At 34.2% G+C, this 21,650-nt stretch overlaps 3 protein-coding genes and 1 pseudogene across 8 annotated transcripts in view; 1 reads left to right on the top strand and 3 right to left on the bottom strand.

Moving 5' to 3' along the window:
* LOC107616140 lies at positions 1,293-2,975 on the top strand (annotated as a pseudogene).
* LOC107617443 (alpha-L-fucosidase 2) lies at positions 4,000-8,710 on the bottom strand. The gene is given in 11 exon segments (XM_021111138.1): positions 4,000-4,550; positions 4,719-4,914; positions 5,088-5,223; positions 5,385-5,486; positions 5,569-5,793; positions 5,885-6,043; positions 6,191-6,328; positions 6,330-7,250; positions 7,454-7,599; positions 8,352-8,556; positions 8,636-8,710. Coding segments are annotated over 10 exon segments (2,523 nt in total). The 5' UTR covers positions 8,548-8,556; positions 8,636-8,710; the 3' UTR covers positions 4,000-4,246.
* Positions 10,876-15,994, bottom strand: LOC107617439 (alpha-L-fucosidase 2). Of its 4 annotated transcripts, none has more exons than XM_016319194.2 (11): positions 15,801-15,994; positions 15,558-15,732; positions 14,808-14,953; positions 13,633-14,480; positions 13,322-13,454; positions 13,005-13,163; positions 12,543-12,767; positions 12,359-12,460; positions 11,880-12,015; positions 11,361-11,556; positions 10,876-11,269 (listed from the first exon to the last, which is right to left on the bottom strand). In XM_016319194.2, the coding sequence occupies exons 1-11, from the start codon at positions 15,897-15,899 to the stop codon at positions 10,957-10,959; spliced, it is 2,532 nt and encodes an 843-aa protein (XP_016174680.1). In that variant the 5' UTR covers positions 15,900-15,994; the 3' UTR covers positions 10,876-10,956. The 4 variants fall into 4 exon arrangements, with proteins under 4 accessions (XP_016174680.1, XP_016174681.1, XP_016174682.1 ...); XM_016319195.2 differs by having other exon boundaries at positions 15,558-15,711; positions 15,801-15,993; XM_016319196.2 differs by lacking the exon at positions 15,801-15,994 and having other exon boundaries at positions 14,819-14,953; positions 15,558-15,696.
* LOC107617440 (alpha-L-fucosidase 2-like) overlaps positions 19,127-21,650 on the bottom strand; it is a 5,152-nt gene continuing 2,628 nt past the window's right edge. The window contains exons 5-12 of one of the 3 annotated variants that reach the window (XM_021111140.1): positions 21,489-21,621; positions 21,177-21,335; positions 20,732-20,956; positions 20,560-20,661; positions 20,160-20,295; positions 19,754-19,816; positions 19,621-19,682; positions 19,361-19,494 (exon numbers count right to left, since the gene is read on the bottom strand). In XM_021111140.1, coding sequence (XP_020966799.1) covers positions 19,666-19,682; positions 19,754-19,816; positions 20,160-20,295; positions 20,560-20,661; positions 20,732-20,956; positions 21,177-21,335; positions 21,489-21,621 — 835 coding nt within the window. In that variant the 3' untranslated portion in view covers positions 19,361-19,494; positions 19,621-19,665. Of the gene's footprint in view, positions 19,495-19,620; positions 19,817-20,159; positions 20,296-20,559; positions 20,662-20,731; positions 20,957-21,172; positions 21,336-21,488; positions 21,622-21,650 lie in introns of all 3 variants that reach the window. The other 2 variants (XM_021111139.1, XM_016319198.2) reach the window with 2 other exon arrangements.

Genomic DNA, 21,650 nt, shown 5'->3' with positions numbered 1-21,650 from the left:
TATTGATCGTAAGATTAAACTTATATTTATTTGAAAAAAGTTACTTTTGAAAAAAAATATATATTATTTTCCGTAAAATATGTTTACGTAACTGAATAAATGAGAATAAAAAGAAAATTAAAGCAGCCAATGAAAATAAAACCTATGCGATTTTACATAGACACTAATTTCATATTCAGCATTTTAGAGAGACACAAAATACATGTTTTTAATGGGTGTTTGTGTATGACCATGTCTTTCATCATTTTAGAGAGACACAAAATACATGTTTGAGTCCATATGGATAACAGGAATGTGGTTCCATACAATGCATATCTGCTGATGTCTTATCAAGCGCATGTTAATGTAGAGTACTGCAACAAGTCGAATGCTATCAAATATTTGTTCAAGTACGTAAATAAAGGTCCAGACAGGGTAGCAGTTGGAGTTACAAAGGAAGTTTCCAGTGGAGAGGATGCTCAGGTTATTGATGAGATCAAACAATTTTATGATTGCAGATATTTGTCTGCATGTGAGGCTATGTGGAGAACCTTAGCGTATGATATTCATCAAAGGTGGCCTTCAGTGATGAGATTAATCTTTCATTTGCCTGGAGAGCAAAATATCATCTTTAAAGATGATGATGATCTTGAAGAAATCGTGGAAGAAGAGGAAGGAAAATGTACAATGTTCTTAACATGGATGGAGGCCAATAAAAAATTTGAAGCAGGTCAAATTTTGACGTATGCTGAGTTTCCAAATCAATTTGTTTATGATAGAGAATCAAGGGAATGGCATCCACGCAAAAGAGGGTATTCTATCGGGAGGTTAAATTATGTTCCACCGGGTACAGGTGATATTTATTATATGAGAATTTTGTTAGCTGTTCAGAGAGGTTGCACAACATATGAGTCTATTAGGACAGTTAATGGAATTACATATTCTAGCTTCCAAGATGCTTGCTATTCCATGGGACTACTGTGCGATGATAGGAAATTCATTGCAGCTATTAATGAGGTAGCTGAACTTGCATCTGGTAATCAATTGAGAAAATTATTTGCGATGCTACTGATATCTAATAGCATTAGCAACCCAGAGCGTGTTTGGAATGCAACTTGGACATTATTAGCTGATGGAATACTATATGAGAGGAGAAAAGCTTTGAAAAATCAAGGTATTTTACTATATCTTTTTTTTTTTTATATCAAGATTGTATTCTCTTATTATCTTTATTTTTATTAATAATATTAATAGTTTTATTTTAGAATTACTTATTAAGTATTTCATAAAACCACTATGTGCTTTTTCTAGGACTAAACATGACTGATGACGAATTGAAAAACCTCTGCCTTATTGAGATTGAGAAGATACTCAACAGCAATGCGAGATCTTTAAGAGACTATCAATCAATGCCATATCCTGAGATGTCTGATGTTCGCCTTTTTCAGAATAAGCTAATAGAGGAGGAGTTAGCATATGACACAAATGACTTGACTCATACAAACTTATATACAGAACAAAAGATGACTCATGAGCAAAGGTTAGTATTTGATGAGATACTCAATGCTGTTATTACAGACTCTGGTGGTTTTTATTTCATTTATGGGCATGGTGGGTGTGGTAAGACATTTATTTGGAATGGACTTTCTTCTGCTATTCGGTCTAGAGGAAAAATTGTTTTAAATATCGCATCTAGTGGAATTGCTTCTTTACTCCTACCTGGTGGCAGAACGGCTCATTCTAGATTTTCAATACCCATTACAATTACTGATGAATCTACTTGCAACATCAAGCATGGCAGTTTGAAGGCTGAGTTGCTCATCCAAATTAGCTTAATAATTTGGGATGAAGCTCCAATGCTCAATAAAATGTGCTTTGAAGCACTTGATCGGACACTCAGGGATCTTATGTCAGTTACCGATCAACATAAGACACATCAACCATTTGGTGGTAAGGTTGTTGTTCTAGGAGGTGATTTCAGACAGATACTTCCGGTGATTCCGAAAGGAAGTAGACACGATATATTGGCATCCGCTATTAACTCATCCCATCTGTGGTCATTTTGTAAGGTTCTGAAACTGCATACGAATATGAGGCTTCTAATGTCTTCTTCGGATCAAGATGAAGGTGAAATGAAGAGATTTGCTAATTGGATACTTGATGTTGGAAATGGAAATATTGGCTCTGTTGTTGGTGATGAATCAGAAGTTGAAATTCCAAATGATCTATTGATTACAACTACTGATGATCCTCTCGCTCATTTGGTAGACTTTGCATATCCAAATTTATTGCAAAATATGTCAGATTACAGGTATTTTCAGAGTAGGGCAATTCTTGCACCCACGCTTGAGAGTGTCGAGAAGGTAAACGATTTTGTCTTGACAATCTTTCCAGGGATAGAAAAGGAGTATTTGAGCTCTGACGCTACATGTCAAGCTGATGAGAATGAAGATGTACAACAAGAGTGGTTCACACCAGAGTTCCTAAATAACATCAAATGTTTGGGACTACCCAATCACAAGTTGACTTTGAAGCCAGGAGTCGCTGTAATGCTACTGCGAAACATAGACCAGACTTCAGGTTTATGTAACGGGACAAGATTAATAGTTAACGAACTTGGCAGCAACGTAATTGGAGCGACGGTAGTGACCGGTAGAAATATTGGAGATAAAGTGTACATTCCAAGAATGAACTTGATCCCTTCAAATTAGGAGTTGCCATTTAAGTTTCAACGGAAACAATTTCCATTAGCAGTATGCTTTGCGATGACCATTAATAAGAGTCAGGGTCAATCATTATCACATATAGGACTTTACCTGCCAAAATCAGTGTTCACCCATGGACAACTTTATGTTGCTTTGTCAAGAGTTAAGAGTCGCAGTGGCCTCAGGGTTTTAATTCTAGACGAAGACGGCAATTCAAAGTCATCAACAACAAATGTCGTGTTCAAAGAGGTTTTTAATAATATTTAGGTAAGAATAATATTATTTTTATTTTAATAGCATGTTATGATTTATACTTTTGTACAAATATTTACTATAGATATAACTAATTTATCTATAACTCTTTTTTCAGATTTGAAATGAAGTGTATAACAAGGAGCCCAACATCCTATGCCAATTGCTTTTCTAATGAAGTTAGTAAGATACTAAATTATCGATCGATAAATTTTTATTAGCTTTTTATATAAAATTTAGTGTAAAATTAACATGCTATTATTACAGTTATATATGTTCTTATTTTTTTCATGTCTCCCTCCTTATGCTTTAAGAATATTATAAACTTCAAACTCTTCTATTTATATTTTACTTTGAATAAAGATAAAACAACATTTAATACGTTTATTATATAACGACGATGATAGTGTTATACTAAATTTAAGAAAATATATGGTTATAAAATATTAATTTTAATTTAACTTATCAAATTTAAATATAAGCCCGTGCATCGCACAGGTTTAACACTAGTATACTAAACAAATAAGAAATAGAGTGAATATCCCACCCGACCCTACCCGACCCTGACAATTATTCCGAAAAGACAACGAGGCTCCAAGAAAAAAAATATCCAATTCAGCTCCGGATCTATTTTTTTTAAACTGAGTAGTTTCTATGTCAAAAAAAACAACATTGACTTTTTTTGACACAGGGACCTTGTTGTCCTTTCAAAGTAATTATCAGGGGTCGAGTTGGTTTTTTTTTGTCAAGAACTTCGTTGTCTTTCGAAGTAATTGTTAGAGGCTGTTTCAGGTTTTTTTCTAAGAAGTATTATATACAACCAACTTTTTTTAATTAGGTGATTAGCTCATTTTTCCGCTTAAGAATCGGTTTAATGACCAACAGAATAAAACATATGCTTAATAATTGGCCAAAAAGTGGTATACCGAAAAGAAATTAAGAAATTGCACAATTTGGAAAGCCTAACTCCTAAGCTTTACTCTGTAAGATCTTGATACTCAAAATAAGTAAATAACATTAATGGTCCATTCACGTGTAGCTGAATAAAGAAAACATAGGTCTTTTTAGGTATTAAAACAAATGGTAGTATTATACTATTAAATGGCTTTATACCCTCAACTGTTGTGCAAATACATTGACCGAATATTTCACTGTTAAATTACATGATCCGTGGCTAAGATAACACTCTAGGAAGAATACAATTATAAATCATCATGAAATGAAATGAAATGAATCAAGATGTAACAAATGAATGCATGCTCCTTAGTGGAATTATTGGCCAGGTTGGAAGAAAGATTTCAATGAATCACTTAAAGAGAGTATGTCTTCACACACTTCAACTGGTTATTGTAAGAGTAAACTATGCCTGGTGATAATTCAGCTAGCACCATGGTTTCTCTATGGTGTAGTCTCACTTGGGATTTCTGGTTTTCTGACCATAGCCCAACTTCATGCAGATCACCTTCTTTCCAGCATATGTTCACTGTGATCCCGCCGCGTACTTTCAATCCTTTCACGCAGCCGTTCGGCCATTTGTCGCGAGGCAACGCCGGAAGCAAGTAAAGGTCCTTCATTGTGCTGTGAACAAGCATTTCTGCAACTGCTGTTGAAAAACTGAAAACAAACCATTTGTCAACACTCAACAGGTTTCTAAAGCAAGAGTTTTATTTTTGATCAGTGAGAAAAGTATATAGTTATACTTCAGCTCAAGCTTTTATATGGTGTTAGTGTGATTGACAAGATAGAAAAATGGTAGAGATCTTTCATAAATATGGGGTTTACCCAAAGTTAGCATCAATCTGGAATGGAGGATGTGTAGTGAAGAGGTTACTGTAGAGTCCTCCTTCATAATTACTTTCATGAAAAGGATCCACCAATACAATCAAGTGCTTTATCATGCGATATGCATGCTCACTGTTCTTAAGTCTTGCCCATAACGCAGCTTTCCAAGTTGTTGACCACCCTGGACCTTCCTCTCCTGAATCACAGTGCAAAATTGGCAACCCATGTTGAATTATTTTATAGTACCAAGGATAAAAATTTGCAGCTTTATGTCATAGATACAAGGTAACATAAACATAGTAGTATTGTAAGAAATATCAGGCATGCATATTGTAAGAAAAAGTTAAATGTTCACACCAAAACACAAACCTCTTTTAATTAGAGTATAATCTGCGGCTTTACAGAGGTCTGGAGTTTTGTCAGGAGTTATTGTGTGCCCTGGAAACAGGCCAAATAAATGTGAAACATGTCTATGATGTATTTCAGGGTCTTGGAAATCTTCTGCCTGAAAAACAAATAAGGTCTTAAGTTAGCATGTTGTTTAAAACCAACACAGAATGCAAAACCTTATTTATTCTCTGTTGATCAGTGAAATAAGAATAAATACCATACGCCACGCGACATAAACTGGAGAGATGAACAACAGAGAATGGAGGGCATACATACCCATTCCATAATGGAACCATCACTAGCAATTTTTGTTGGTGGAAGCTTGGACTGAACCTCAGTTACCCTTTTGATAATAGCATCATTACTTGTCCCCAGAACCTGTATTTGAGGAACTTATTGACCAAGATAAAATCAGGATAACAGGAAACAACCGTTGCTTTGAGCACAAGATCAACTTCACCTCAGCAGCAGATACAATTGAAGAGAAAACTTCTTTGATGATCGATATGTCCATAGTAGTCGAGTAGCTCACACTGGCAGGCTTTTGATCTGGTGCAATGAACATGTGCTCTGGTGAAGTTGATGGGTTGGTTTCTAATAATCCATTAGGACCTTCAATCAACCAATCCAACAGAAACGAAGTACATCCTTCCAATAAAGGATATGCCTTATTTTTTAGAAAATCCTAATATGAAACAAAAATCACTCATTACTATAGGATATGAATACCCCAAAAAAGGAAAGGAAATATTAATGCAAGTGCCATCATAACTTACTTTGTCCATTGTATAAGTATAATGCTCCCATAGATGGGTACAAAGCCAAGCTCCACCCATTGGCCATAATGCCCAAACTGCAAGACCTCGATCTGGGGACGATTTAGCCCATATGTCAGAAACTTGATGTGCAACCCAACCGTTTGCTTCATAGTTCACCTGTATACAGTATCAAATGGTGTTCAGGATGCAATATATGAAATCCATGAGAAGGTGGCTAGATTGCTGTGCAAATGGCTATATGCTATAATAACCTTTTTTTCGTTTGCTTCAAGTGGAGCCGAGGAGAAAAGGAGGAGGAAATACCTTTGCAGTTTTACTACCAGTGACTGACAAAGAGGAAATGTAATCAAATAATGGCTCTTGACATTCATGTAGATTGCAAGCAAGAGTTGGCCAATAGTTCATTTGAAGATTAATGTTCAAGTGAGGCGCACCGCTGCATGATAACAAAGGAATACAAGTTACAAACTCATGCAGGCTCAAGATTCTTGTTCCATATGCCCTGTAGATTTGAGACCTGAGTTCCAGCACGCGAACTAGAAATTAGTATATACCTACCATATTGAAACAAGAGCTCCACAAATGAAGGATCTTCATCTGTTTGAAAAGAGCTGATCCTCGCCAAAGTTGGAATGGTTTGAGGGATGTTAGATTGAGAGGAAACCAATTTCCTATTCTTCACAGCAGCCTTGCTGCTTTTCGAGAGTTGCAACGACACACGATGAAATAGATTTTGATAGTCATCCAAATGGCGTGAATAAAGGTTAGCATATGACAACTTTTTAACCGATTTCATTGTATTGAGAGAATCTGAAGTAGGATTCTTCTTAGAGTTTTCAGGCTTAGTGAATGGCCCATCAAATGAAGAAGAAGCTGTCAGAAGCAAAATAGCAGAATCTGAACCTTCAATCCTAAGCTTTGGACCTTCCAAAACATGCACAACCCCCTTCTCACCAGTAATTTGTACATCAAGGACAGCAGAAAACTTAATTCCCTTCGGATCAATACTTGAATTAGCCATCGATGAAGGTGGTGACTTTGCATTCGGTGGTATCCTTCTGCTAGGACAGCTTCCTTCCATTATTACCTGATTTTGGCCACTAACTTGCAAATTGTGAGGTAATTTGCTATCCAAAGACACTGTAAATGACAAAGAAGCTGGCTTGCTTGCAGAAATCCTTGACACTATCACTTGGTCTGGATAAGAAGCAAAATGTTCTCTGCTGAATTCAACATCACCAACAGAGTATTTTACTTTTGCTGTTGCAGTATCCAAATCCAGCTCTCTGTAGTAAGACTCATTCGAGTATACAGCATGAGAATCGTCAAATTCTAGCTTGATATCACCAAGAAGTTGGTACACCTTCACATTAAGTCATAACAGTTAGAGATGATTACCAACAATGACTAATTTAAAGCTTCTACCAACTCAGAAAAATGAGAATCCTAGTTGAATAAAAGCATGTAACTTATATATTAACAATTTAGCAATAACATATCATGCTGCTGGGTTGTCAAAACTTATTTTGGTGATGGTGGATATATTTACTGTAACAAATTACTTACAGCAGAAGGCTCTCCTGACAAATTGACAGCTTCTTCTGTAGCTTGAGAGTAATTTCTGTTATCAACAAGTTTTCGAACTTTAGCCAATGCTGCTGGAGCACTACTGTTGGTGTAATCGCCAGGCATTCCAGTCCAAAGTGTGTCTTCTGTTAAAGCAATTCAAGAACCTTCATGGTCTCAAATAAATGATAGCAATCTACTTTCAAACTCCAAAAGAACATGAAGCCAAATCTAATTGTTTTTTTTAATCCCATGTTGAGTTTCTAGCAACAAACTAAACTGCCCAGACACAGCATTCTATCAATTATTTTTAAGTCATAATTAATGGCCTGTATCAGTATACATACCGTTTTAAAGGTTTTAAGATTTTTGTGAAAATAATGTTTTATGTTAATAATTTAAATATGAATAAAAGAGAAACTGACTACTTATTTAACAGTTTAGTCTTTTCAAAATGCACGTGATATTATGATATTAGGCTACTAGCTTGGTCCATAAAAAGATTTTTGAGATATATATATATACACACACACACTACATGTTGACATCTTTTTGGATCATTCATTTTTGTTTTTCATGCTCACCAGTTTATTTATCATGTGACATTATTCGGAGACTAACACAATGCCATATGCATCTTTTAAGAACTAGACAAAAGAATATATTAGAGTAATTAAGTGATATTATACATTATACTAATATAAATCATAAATGTATATTTGGGAATTAAATAACCAGTCTATTCAAAAAAAAACTTTAACTAAAATAATTTTTTCCTAGAGGAAGAAAAAAAAAAAAAGCTGATGAAAATATCCAAAAAAAACACGAAAAGATAAGATCCAGCAAAAAGTGTGCAAGATTTGGACTTTCTAAAAAAGAAAGACACTTTAAGACTAACCATTTAGCTGGAGAAGCTCCGATGAAACACCACCCCAAATCATAGCCCCAAGACGGCCATTTCCGATGGGTATGGCATCGGTCCAGTTGATTGCAGCTTCAGAGAACGTAACCTTCAATGGCCTGCTACCACCATCCTCTTCCTCCATTCCACTTATTGTCCTCCACCACTCTTTCTGTGGGGCTCTCCGTACCATATTATTCTCCTCCATTGCAAAAGAAAGAGATATTCAGAAAAAGGCAGAGATTCAGAAAGAGCAGCAGGGGTACGGTTTAGCTACTTACTGGTTTTGAGGAATGAGAAGGTGAAGCATAGAAAAGAAACAACAGCAGAGTCAGCAATAGCCTTGGAGGAACTTGAAGTGANACAAAAGAATCTAATGCCTAATGCAACAACACAATTAGTTACAATTAAGCACACTATGGTACGTAATAATATTATAATGAAATAATTAAAGGTAAAGTATATTATACTCAAGAAATGATGATGAAAAGAACATCAACCTCGTAAGTCGTAAAGAGAAAGGAGAATCTTGTTGGCGGTGGGAGTGGGATGAAGAAGAAGAAGAAGAAGAAGTAAATAAATAAATGGCACGTGAAGGTGCAGGATAAGTCCGGTGGGAGCTGCAACCTGCGGGACAGTCCAGACTGTATGGTTTGTATACATAGATAGATAGATGTACTAAGATTTACTATATGATATGATTTTGATTATATTTATATTTAAATTTAAATAAAAGAGGAATATTAATTATTAAGAGTCAACAAATTTTATAATTTATAATTATTAATTAATTATGATTTATGTTTTTAATAATATAATATAAAATAATTTATTTTTTTTAATTAAATATTGATCAAATTTTAATAAAAATACTGTATTCTAACCCTTCTCTAAATGAAATAAAAGAATGGTTTGGTGGGATGTATTTTGGGATGGACAAGAAGGCAACAAGGACAGTAGTAGGCGGTGGATACGGTGAGCTAATATTGCATTTAAGAAGGAAAATCTCCCTCTTTACACACTATCCATCACTCAATAAGTAACAATCAAAGAGCCAATTTCTTTTCTTTTCAGACCATACAGGTAAAATTGTTTTCCGAATTATTAAATCATTTATAAAAGATACTTTTAAAATTTAATGATATTTTAAATATCACAAAAAATAAAAAATATCATTGTTTTATGAGTAACAAATACTTTTTGGATGCCAATGAGTTATAACTCAAATGACATAGACTTCTCATACTCAATTAAGAGGTTGGTGAGTTCGAGTCTCCTATCTTTGATATAAAAAAAAACAAATACTTTTTGGATTTGATTTGAAAATTTATAAAAATATAATTTCTTTATTTTTAAAAATATTTTTTACTATTAATAAAATTTATTTATTTAAATGGAAATGTGGGACTGTATATTCAAAAGTATAAAATCAATGCTAGCGTTAAATTTTAAATTTATTGTATCAAAAGTTAAACTCACCAACCAAACCATTTCTTATTTGGTTTTGTTGAAAGTGCTGAAATCTATCTACTTATAAACGCGTTTCACTGTACTGCATTCAGATCTTAGATAATAAATAGAAACGAAAATGAGATGTTCCAACCGGTTTAGGTTTAGGCACTGGCCTGGCAACAACTCACCAAGTTTGTGCTATATATGTATCCAACACTTCGGCGATGATCATTATCCCATACATAAAAAATATCAGCATGCTGAGGCTTCTGCTGTGGGGTCACGTGCCCAAATAGCCCACTAGCATTTATTGTTTTAATTGCTACTTCTTAATAATCTCTGAGGTTGCCTATAAAATTTAAAAGTTAAAGTTAAATGTTTTAGATACTCAAATCGTAAATGTCACACCCACTATTAAAATTTAAATACAACTAGAGTGAGATTCACGCAAAAATAATTAGATTGTGTTCACTACTGTGTCATGAAAGTGATGTAGTGACACTTTGCTTAACTTTTAAGTTGGCATCATATATGTAAAGTAATCCAAACTAAATGACATAGTAAAAGCAATTGATTTTGTTTGCTGGAGTAATGCAGTTGAAATCAAGAACTACTCTTTTTCATATTATTCAATTTTAAAAACAAAAATTTTAATTTTCAAATATGAATCAAAATACCGCAAGCAAGTAACTTCAATCAAGTACTAATGAACGAAGTATGGAAATAGTTTCTTTTAGAATCCATTTGACCCAAAAAAAAAATTGCTAGGAATATTTGTTAAGAATTTAAGAGTAAAAGATTTCTATTGAGAAAACAAAGATTTTAAGTTTTCCAATGACATATAATATACAAGTTTGAACGTATACGTTATTACGTTACCTCAAGAATATACTTCAATTTGAGAAAGCCTGCGCTTTATAGTTTCTTCCGTAAGATCTTGATACTCAACATAAGTGGTCTAATCACGTGAAGCTGAACTAAAAAAATAATGATGTTTTTTTTTATCGTTTGTATTAAAAAAATGGTAGCATTATTAACGGGTTTTATAGTTTATAGTTTATACCCTCCATTGTAATGCAAATTCATTATATTGATTTACATATTCCAAGGCTAATTGGTTGAACTACCAAAAGATTTTCAAGGATTCAATTCAGCAATGGAATATGTCTTCAGTCTTCACACATTTCAACTGGCTATTACATGAGTAAACTATGCCTGGTGATAATTCAGCTAGCACCATGGTTTCTCTATGGTGTAGTCTCACTTGGGATTTCTGGTTTTCTGACCATAGCCCAACTTCTTGCAGATCACCTTCTTTCCAGCATATGTTCACTGTGATCCCGCCGCGTGCTTTCAATCCTTTCACGCAGCCGTTCGGCCATTTGTCGCGAGGCAATGCCGGAAGCAAGTAAAGGTCCTTCATTGTGCTCTGAACAAGCATTTCTGCAACTGCTGCTGAGAAACTGGCAACACACAATGTTTTGTTTTCAGTTCAAGCCTTCATATGGTGGAAATACAAATATGATACAGTTCTTCCAAAATGATGGTGCTTACCCAAAGTTTGCATCAATTTGGAAAGGGGGATGTGCAGTGAACAGGTTACTGTAGAGTCCTCCTCCAAAGCTAACTTCATGTTCAGGGTTCACCAAGACAATCAAGTGCTTTACCATGCGATATGCGTGCTCACTGTTGTTAAGACGTGCCCACAATGCAGCTTTCCAAGTTGTTGACCACCCTGGACCATCCTCTCCTGCAACAACCCAGTGCAACAAGCCAACAATGTTGAATTGTTTTCTAGTGTTAAAGGATTAAAAACTCCACAGAGACAGGATAACATATATATAACAATCTCTAATCTGATAAGGCTTGTAACTCCTATACTGTCATTAAAATAATCTTAACTATCACACTGCATCATTTATAACTGTTTTAAAATGATGAATAACTTACTTACAGCTACTAAGTTCTTTCAATAGTTTTCCATCATAACAAATAACAGCCATGCATGTTGCAAGGAAAAGTTAACCATTCATTACTGTAAAGAATTTAGAAGTGGAAGTTCTCATAACAAACCTCTCTTAATTAGTGAGAGATCTGCAGCTATACAGATGTCTGGAGTTTTTCCAGGAGTTATTGTGCGCCCCGGAAACAGGCCAAATAGGTGCGAAAGATGTCTATGATGCACCTCAGGATCCTGGAAATCTTCAGCCTGTCAGATAAATAAGATCTTAAATTTGGCATGGAGTTGAAAGCCAATGCTTAATGGTGGGACTTGATCACCCTAAATCAGAACAAAATAACAAATACCACATGGCAAAAGCTGGCAAAATGTGTTGCCTCAAGTGATCGAAGGGAGTTAAAAGTCTAGTATATCTAAATTAATGAATTAAGTGAGAAACCAGAGAACATTTTTAACATATCTTGACTCAAAACTTTATGATAATGGGTTTATAGGTCTTTTGAAATATACACTATTCACTTAATCAATATGTGACCAAACTACTAACACTTTAAATTCTAACAAAATGGATAACAGAAAATGGAGGGCATACCCATTCCATAACAGATCCATCCCTAGCAATTTTTACTGGTGGCAGCTTGGACTGAGCCTCAGTTACTCTTTTGATAACAACATCATTACTTGTCCCTAAAACCTGTATTTGAGGAACTTATTTTCCAAGATTAAACTAGCATGGTAACTAATAAGCATAAGTTTGAGCAAATGATCTTTTTCACCTCAGCAGCAGATACAATTGATGAAAAAACTTCTTTGATGATTGACATGTCCATGGTTGTCGAGTAGCTCACACTGGCAGGCTTTTGATCTGGTGCAATGAACATGTGCTCCGGTGAAGTTGACGGGTTGGTTTCTAATAATTCATTACGGCCTTCAATCAACCAATCCAACAAAAATAAAGTGCATCCTTCCAACAAAGGATATGCCTTGTTTTTGAGAAACTCCTAATATGAAAGAAAAATCAATGATCCTTTCAGTATTCCTATTTTGTCATACTGAAACCACAAAAATAAAATGCAATGAATGGCTCTATAGGTTATAATAGTAAATGATATGCAAATTCAACAACTTGGGAAGATCTAAAATTGCTAAAACCACTTTTACATCTCCTCTCAAGACCAGCTTTGAGCTTATTCTTTAAATTGAGGCCTGGATAAGTTATTCAAAAGCCACAACTTAACTTTGTCCATTGTATAAGTATAATGCTCCCATAGATGGGTACAGAGCCAAGCTCCACCCATTGGCCATAATGCCCAGACCGCAGGACCTGCATATGCGGATGATTTAGCCCATATGTCAGAAACATGATGTGTAACCCAACCATTTGCTTCATAGTTCACCTGTATAAAGGATCAAATGGAATTCAGGATACAACATATAAAATATTAAAATCCATGACATGGTGACCAAATGCTCTGCTAATGGCTATATGCTACAGCAGTCATTGTTTCTTTTGCTTTTGGCTTCAATTGGGGACAAAGGTGAAAGTAGGAGATACCCTTGCAGTTTTACTTCCACTGACAGACAAAGCGGAAATGTAATCAAATAGCGGCTCTTGACACTCATGTAAGTTGCAAGGAAGAGATGGCCAATAGTTCATTTGAAGATTAATGTTCAAGTGAGGAGCACCACTGGATGACAAAAAAAAACAGATAAATTTCTTATATATATATATCAATGATCCTTTCCATACTCTCATGATAATTACTAATTAGCACACTTTTTGCTGTCTTTTTTATCTTGCCTTAGTTTGGGGGGTGGGTGGGGAGGCTACCTGGAAAATAAACGAACATAGATAGGAAAACATACTCCCATTTAGGCTCAAGTTCATTGTTCCATATACCCTGTAGATTTGCCACCTGAGTTCCAGGACGGGAACTTGAAATAAGTAGATATCGACCATATTGAAACAAAAGCTCCACAAGTGAAGGATCTTCATCTGTTTGAAAAGAGCTGATTCTCGCCGAAGTTGGAATGGTTTGAGAGGAAACCAATTTCCTATTCTTCCCAGCAGTCTTACTGCTTTTAGAGAGTTTCAACGACACACGATGAAATAGGTTCTGATAGTCATCTAAGTGGCGTGCATAAAGCTTAGCATACAACAATTCTTTTACTGACTTCATTGTATTGAGGGAGTCTGAAGTAGGGTCCTTCTTAGAGTCTTCAGGTTTTGTGAATGGTCCATCAAAAGAAGAAGAAGCTGTCAGAAGCAAAACAACAGAATCTGAACCTTCAATCCTTAATTTCGAACCTTCCAAAACATGCACAATCCCCTTTTCACCACTGATCTGTACATCAAGAACAGCAGAAAACTGAATTCCCTTTGAATTGGCACTTGAACTCTCTTTTGTCTCACCAGGACAGCTTCCTTCCATTATTACCTGATTTTGGCCACTAACTCTTAAATTGTGATGTAATTTGCTGTCCAATGATACTGTAAATGACAAAGATGCTGGCCTGCTTGCAGAAATCCTTGACACTATTACTTGGTCTGGATAAGAAGCAAAATGTTCTCGACTATATTCTACATCACCCACAGAGTATGTTACTTTTGCTGTTGCCGTATCCAAATCCAGCTCTCTGTAGTAAGACTCATTAGAGTATGCAGCATGAGAATCGTCAAACTCTAACTTGATATCACCAAGAAGTTGGTACATCTTCACGGGAAAAAAATCATAACAGTTAGAGATGACTCCCAAGCATGTTAAAGCGTCCATTAATTCATGTTCCAACTCCAAAAACCCAAATGATGACCACTAAGCACATATTTAGGGAGTGGAGTAGACAACCTCAAAAATATGAGAATCCTAGTTAAATAAAATGATGTAAATTATATGTAACAAAATAGTCACCTACTCAATTCCCCATTGACTATATATAATTGTGTATCATGTTGTTGATTTCACCAAAAACCAGGTTAATATACAAATCATCATTTACAAATTATGCAGTGGGGATTATATTAACTATAACATAGTACATACAGCACCAGGACCTCCTGACAATTTGAGAGCTTCTTCTGTAGCTCCAGAGTAATTTCTGTTATCAACAAGTTTGCGGACTTCAGCCAGTGCTGCCGGAGCAGTGCTGTCGGTATAGTTGCCAGGTGTCCCAGTCCAAAGTGTGTCCTCTGTAAAGCAATTCAAAAGTCTTCATTTCAGCAAACAACATGCATCAGAAAGAGATAGCTGCTTGGTTTCCCTCTGCAGGATGCAGCATAACCTTATGCTTGATAGCTCACATATATAATTTTCAACAAAAACATTCAACTGTTATAACAGATTTTTGCTCCTTATCCCCAATTAATCTAACTAACATCATGACAATGCCTTCCTATAAAAAATTAGTTATGTGTGATGTGAATAAACATTATGGAAAAGTCTAGGGGCCAGCAACTTTTGTGTTTTCTGGCCAACACTTAACCATCAAAACAAAAGTGAGTGATTTTCCAACATTAGATGTAATCTCACACCATTAAAAACACTATTGATGGCCAATTGATGGTTACAAAACACCAAAATTGCTGGCACCCTAGCATTCCTCTAAATATTAAGTAGATGTGTAGTGATTAGTAGCATTTCTGATTTCTGAATATGTAATTTAGGATATGGCTATAATCAGTTTTCTATGCATGGTTTAGCCGAAATCTCTTCACTTTCATAAACATACGTTTTAAACAAAAATGTCCAAAATGAAATCAAAAGAAATATGATTTAGGGTGTTGGTTTACTAACCATTGAGCTGAATAAGTTCTGATGAAACGCCACCCCAAATCATGGCCCCAAGACGGCCATTTCCGATGGGTATGGCATCGGTCCAGTGAGTAGCACCCTCACAGAATGTTACCTTCAGGGGGACATCATCCTCCATATTCCACTCTCCATTCTCCTTCATTGCAAAATCAACACACTACTGAACATCATGCACAGTAGAAGGATATAAATTATGAAGTAACAGTGCGTGCTGCAACTACTTACTGTTAATGATGAGGAATGGGAGAGTGGAACATTGAAAGCTAACAGTAGAAAGAGCAGTAGCCTTGCAACAACTGAAGATTGCTTTTCAATTGAAGTCATTTATTTGAGGCCCGTAGTGCCTGCACTTTCTCCCACAAAGTCCGATGAGAACAAATTGAGAATAATATTGATTAGAGAAAACTATTTTGAAGTGATAAACTGAGAATATTGGAAATGGAATTTTGCTTAGTACACGTAGAATTTACATAGTACGTACCACTAAAAGTTAGTACATTCTTTCTTTTGATTAAATGGATTCTCTCCAGTTTTTTTAACACTCCACAAAATGTAATGTGATTTTTTGCAATTAATTTTATAAGTGGGATTAAAATTAAATATGAAAGAGAGCAATAAAAGGTGAAAAATCACAATTAATACCATCCAATTTTTTTCACTGAAGATGATCTACTCCCCTTTCTCTGTAGCAAGCTAGTTATGTATAACTCCTCCTTTATTTGTCTCTTGGAGTCTTGGTTTAGATTTTGGGTTAATACTGAAATTGGTTTTTTGAAAGATCATTTATTTTTTAAATTAGTTTTCAAAAGATTTTTTTAGTTATATTAATTCCTGAAAGATAAAACGTAAGTTAAATTAGTCTTTTTGTTAGTTAGATGATGACGTAGTAAGTTAATGCCACGTGTCATAAAATGATTGGTTGACGTATCAGGTTAGTGACACCTAGCACGTCGCGTGTCACTCAACATGTAAAAAAGTTATTTATAATCAAAATAGTTCTTGAAAGTCCAGAGACGACAGACGTAAGTCATTTTTATCTCTAAAATTTTAAAATTTAATCAAATTAGTTCTTATATAAATTTCTTTTATTTTTCTTTCATAATAAATTTGAAAATGTAAAATTTTAAAATACAAATGATAAAATAATTTTATAATAATTTAATTATTTTTATTATTTTATGTAAAGAGAATTTTATTTATTAAGGTCTAAAAAATAATATTAAAATTAGTACTACAAAAAAATTTTAAATTTAATATTATGAAAAAAATAAAAGAAATTTATATAAGGACTAATTTGATTAAATTTTAAAATTTTAGAGATGAAAATCACTTACATCTAGACTTTTAAGAACTATTTTAATTATAAATAATTTTTTGACTAAGTGTCACTAATCTGATACGTCAACCAATCATTTTGTAACACATGACATTAATTTATCACATCATCATATTACATGACACTTAACATGATACGTCATCATCTTAATGAAAAAACTAATTTAACTTACGTTTAAGGATTAATATAATTAAAAAAAAAATTAGCAACTAATTTAAAAGATGAGTGATGTTTCAAAAACGAATTTAACTATTAACCTTTTAGATTTCTAATTCTACATAGATTGTTTAGTTTTCGGCCTCTTGATCTCTTGTTATTGATTGGTGTTAAGGTCATTGTGGTCCACTCATTTACACCATTACGTTACATGATAATATGATATTGAAACGTTTCAGAGTTGAGAATAATAGTACTATTTGTCAGAATTCTTTTCTTTTTTGAAATTAATAAGCCCTAAATTTGCACAAATGCATGATTGCTATAGAAAGAAAACTCAGGTATAATAGATTTGATGTGAAGTTGATAATTGAAAATCGTTAAATAAAAATTTAGTTAAATCAGTTAAATCAGTTAACATCAACTTCACGTAAAGTCAATTGCACAGTTTTCACCTTACTATAAATAAAGATTGAATATTTAACCTGATCTTGATAAACTTTTTTAAATTATGACATTTCTAAAAAAAATAATTTTTTTTTAATTTTTAATATTTAATTTTATGAGAAATAAAAATAAAAGCTAAACATTCTTAACAATTATTATTAAAGGATAACGATATTTTCAAAAAAAAAAGAATTTGTTAATCTTAGTTGGTTTTTAATGGATAAATCAATAGTTTAACATGCTATGTAGACTTATTCTATTAATATAGTGAAAAAATATTGATAGAACGGCTAATCAATTTCATAAAATAAATATGAAAAACTAAAAAAATATTTTTTTTTTTGAGAATTTTATTATCTTTTAAAATAATTGTTTAAGATTTTTTCTAATAAATAAAGTATTTTAAATCACCCAAAGAGAGTGTTTTAGACTAAACAAGGGTTAAGAGCAAGTAAAATCACTTTTAACCTATTACTAGGCGATAGAAATTGACCGAATCGAGATGAATTTTTATTTAAGTGAGTCTATTTCGTATTGTAAATGTATAATTTAAGTCTAAATTTGTTATTTTTTGTAAGTTTTTTTAAAGTTCGAGTTCAACCTGTTTAAAAATCCAACAAGCTCATAATTGTTAGTTACATATTATAATCATACTTCTAATTCATAAACAAACATTTTTAAAAGAATTACAATCTTAGTTTTTTTTGTGACAATTACAATCTTAGTTAACCTTGAATATGATTTTTTGGTTTTGTTTTGGGTTTTTTACAAGTAAATAATTAAAAATCCAAACTAAATAATATTTCGACACATCAGTCCAATAAATTTTATAAGTTTTTTTTATGCATATAATCTAAGCTATGTCTAAAACGAGTAGAGCTACATCTCGTTTGGCTAACCTCTCTCCCTTTCAACCCTACTGATATATAAGAGGAGTGTTAGGGCTAGCAACTTTTGTAATTTGTAATTATTAAATAGTCATCAATGATGATTTAAATGGTGTGAAATTTCATTTAATGGTTCACTTTTTTTTTCTGGTTATATACTGGCCAAAATTTAATAAAGTTGCTCCCCCTAAACTTTTTCGATATTATAATGATCAATAATATAGTGGACAAAGTATAAGACATATCTAAACACTATATAAATACACGTATCATATCCTAATCGATTTAGGTGAAGATTAGTTATTTACACGCACAAAATCCACTTCGTGTTTGGACGCACTTAGGAAGGTAATTTGGCATTATTGAGAGGCAAATACAATTATTATTATTACTCTTCATTCAAAGCACTTGGGATTTTGCTAGGAATATATGAGAGTAAAAGATACTTCAATTTGGAAAACATGCGCTTCATTATCGTAAGATCTTGATACTCAAATATAACATAAGTGGTCTAATCACGTGAAGCTGAATTAAAAAAGAAATGGTCTTTGTTTAGGTTTGTATTAAAAAATGGTAGAATTATTAACGTGTTTTATAGTTTATAGTTTACACCCTCCACCGTAATGCAAATTCATTATTTGGTTTAATACTACTCCGTTAAATTACATACTCCAAGGCTAACATGACTCTAGGAGAATACATTATAATTGCTTGAACTACCAAAATCATGCATGCACAGTAGAAGATTTATTCGGCAGGTTGGAAGAAAGATTTTCAAGGATTCAATCCAGCAACAGACTATGTCTTCACACATTTCAACCGGCTATTACATGAGTAAACTATGTCGGGTGATAAATCTGTTAGGACCATGGTTTCTCTATGATGTACTCTCACTAGGGATTTCTGGTTTCCTGACCACAGCCCAACTTCATGCAGCTCTCCTTCTTTCCAGCATATGTTCACTGTGATCCCGCCGCGTGCTTTCAATCCTGTCACACAGCCGTTCGGCCATTTGTCGCGAGGCAATGCCGGAAGCAAGTAAAGGTCCTTCATTGTGCTTTGAACAAGCATTTCTGCAACTGCTGCTGAGAAACTGGCAACACACAATGTCAGAATGTTTTTGTTTTCAGCTCAAGCCTTCATATGGTGGAACCGTGTAAATGAAATTGACAGCTTAGATATAAATATGATACAGTTCTTCCAAAATGATGGTGCTTACCCAAAGTTTGCATCGATTTGAAAAGGGGGATGTGCATTGAACAGGTTACTGTAGAGTCCTCTCTGAAAACCAACTTCATGTTCAGGGTTCACCAAGACAATCAAGTGCTTTACCATGCGATATGCGTGCTCACTGTTGTTAAGACGTGCCCACAATGCAGCTTTCCAAGTTGTTGACCACCCGGGACCATCCTCTCCTGTGACAATACAGTGCAGAAATGGCAACTAATGTTGAATTGTTTTCTAGTATGTAAGGATTAAAACTCTACAGATACAGGGTAACCGGTAACTTAACCATAACAATCTTTAATCTGATTCAGGCTTGTAACTGTGACTCCTATACCGTCATTAGAATAATCTTAATTATCCCACTGCATCTTATATAATTGTTTTAAAATGATATGAATAACTTACTTAGAGCTATTATAGTTCTTTCAATAGTTTTTTCAACATAACAAATAACAGCCATGCATGTTTTAAGGAAAAGTTAAACTATTCACACTGGAAACAAATTTAGAATTGAAAGTTCTCATAACAAACCTCTTTTGAATAGAGTGCGATTTGCAGCTTCACAGATGTCTGGAGTTTTTTCAGGAGTTATTGTGTGCCCTGGAAAGAGGCCAAATAGGTGCGAAAGATGTCTATGATGTACTTCAGGATCCTGGAAATCTTCTGCCTGCCAGATAAATAAGATCTTAAATTTAGAAAAATGTGTTGGCGCAAGTGATCAAGGGGAGTTAAAAATCCAGCAGATCTAAATCAATGAATTGAGAAACGAGAGAACATTTTTAACATCATATCTTAACTCAAAACTTTATGACAATGGGTTTATAGGTCTTTCAAAATATATACTATTCACTTCATCAATATGCGAGTAATGCGACCAAACTACTACCACTTCAAATTCTGACAAAATGGACAACAGAGAAGGGAGGCCTACCCATTCCATAACAGATCCATCCCTAGCAATTTTTATTGGTGGAAGCTTGGACTGAGCCTCAGTTACTCTTTTGATAACAGCATCATTACTTGTCCCCAAAACCTGTATTTGAAAAACTTATTTACCAAGATTCATAGTAGATAATAATCATTAAGTTTGAGCAAAAGATCACCTCAGCAGCGGATACAATTGATGAGAAAACTTCTTTGATGATTGACATGTCCATGGTTGTCGAGTAGCTCACACTGGCAGGCTTTTGATCTGGTGCAATGAACATGTGTTCCGGTGAAGTTGACGGGTTGGTTTCTGATAATTCATTATGGCCTTCAATCAACCAATCCAACAAAAATAAAGTACATCCTTCCAACAAAGGATATGCCTTGGTTCTAAGAAACTCCTAATATGAAAGAAAAATCAATGATCCTTTCAATATTTCTATTTTGACTTCTCTAAACCACAAAAGTAAAGTGCAATGACTGGTTCTACAAGTTATAATACTAAATGATCTGCAAATTCAACAACTTGGGAAGATCTAAAATTGGTAAATCTACTTTTACTTCCCCTCTCAAGACCAGCTTTGAGCCGCTCAAATATGTTATTCAAAAGCCATAACTTACTTTGTCCATTGTATAAGTATAATGCTCCCATAGATGGGTACAAAGCCAAGCTCCACCCATTGGCCATAATGCCCAAACTGCACGACCTCGATCAGGGGACGATTTAGCCCATATGTCAGAAACTTGATGTGCAACCCAACCGTTTACCTCATAATTCACCTGTATACAGTATCAAATCGAATTCAGGATACAACAAAAAAAAAAATCCATGACATGGCAACCAGATGCTCTGCTAATGGCTATATGTTATAGCAGCCACTGTTTCTTTTGCTTTTGGCCTCAATTGGGGGAAAAGGTGAAAGCAGGAGATACCTTTGCAGTTTTACTTCCACTGACTGACAAAGAGGAAATGTAATCAAATAGTGGCTCTTGACACTCACGTAAGTTGCAAGGAAGAGATGGCCAATAGTTCATTTGAAGATTAATGTTCAAGTGAGGAGCACCACTAGATGACAAGAAAAAGGAAAGTTAAAT

Source organism: Arachis ipaensis, chromosome B09, assembly GCF_000816755.2.
Source record: "Arachis ipaensis cultivar K30076 chromosome B09, Araip1.1, whole genome shotgun sequence".
Lineage (NCBI taxonomy): Eukaryota > Viridiplantae > Streptophyta > Magnoliopsida > Fabales > Fabaceae > Arachis > Arachis ipaensis.
The sequence above is the reverse complement of the archived record's forward strand: the minus strand, read 5'-3'. Positions and strand labels throughout refer to the sequence as shown.

Coding starts and splice junctions, on each gene's coding strand:
- LOC107617439 (XM_016319194.2), bottom strand. CDS start 15,899: ATGACTTCAATTGAAAAGCAATCTTCAGTTGTTGCAAGGCTACTGCTC. Junction 12,461..12,542: donor CAATTGTATCTGCTGCTGAG/GTGAAAAAGATC, acceptor CCTCAAATACAG/GTTTTAGGGACAAGTAATGA. Junction 11,270..11,360: donor CAAATTGATGCAAACTTTGG/GTAAGCACCATC, acceptor GTGTGTTGCCAG/TTTCTCAGCAGCAGTTGCAG.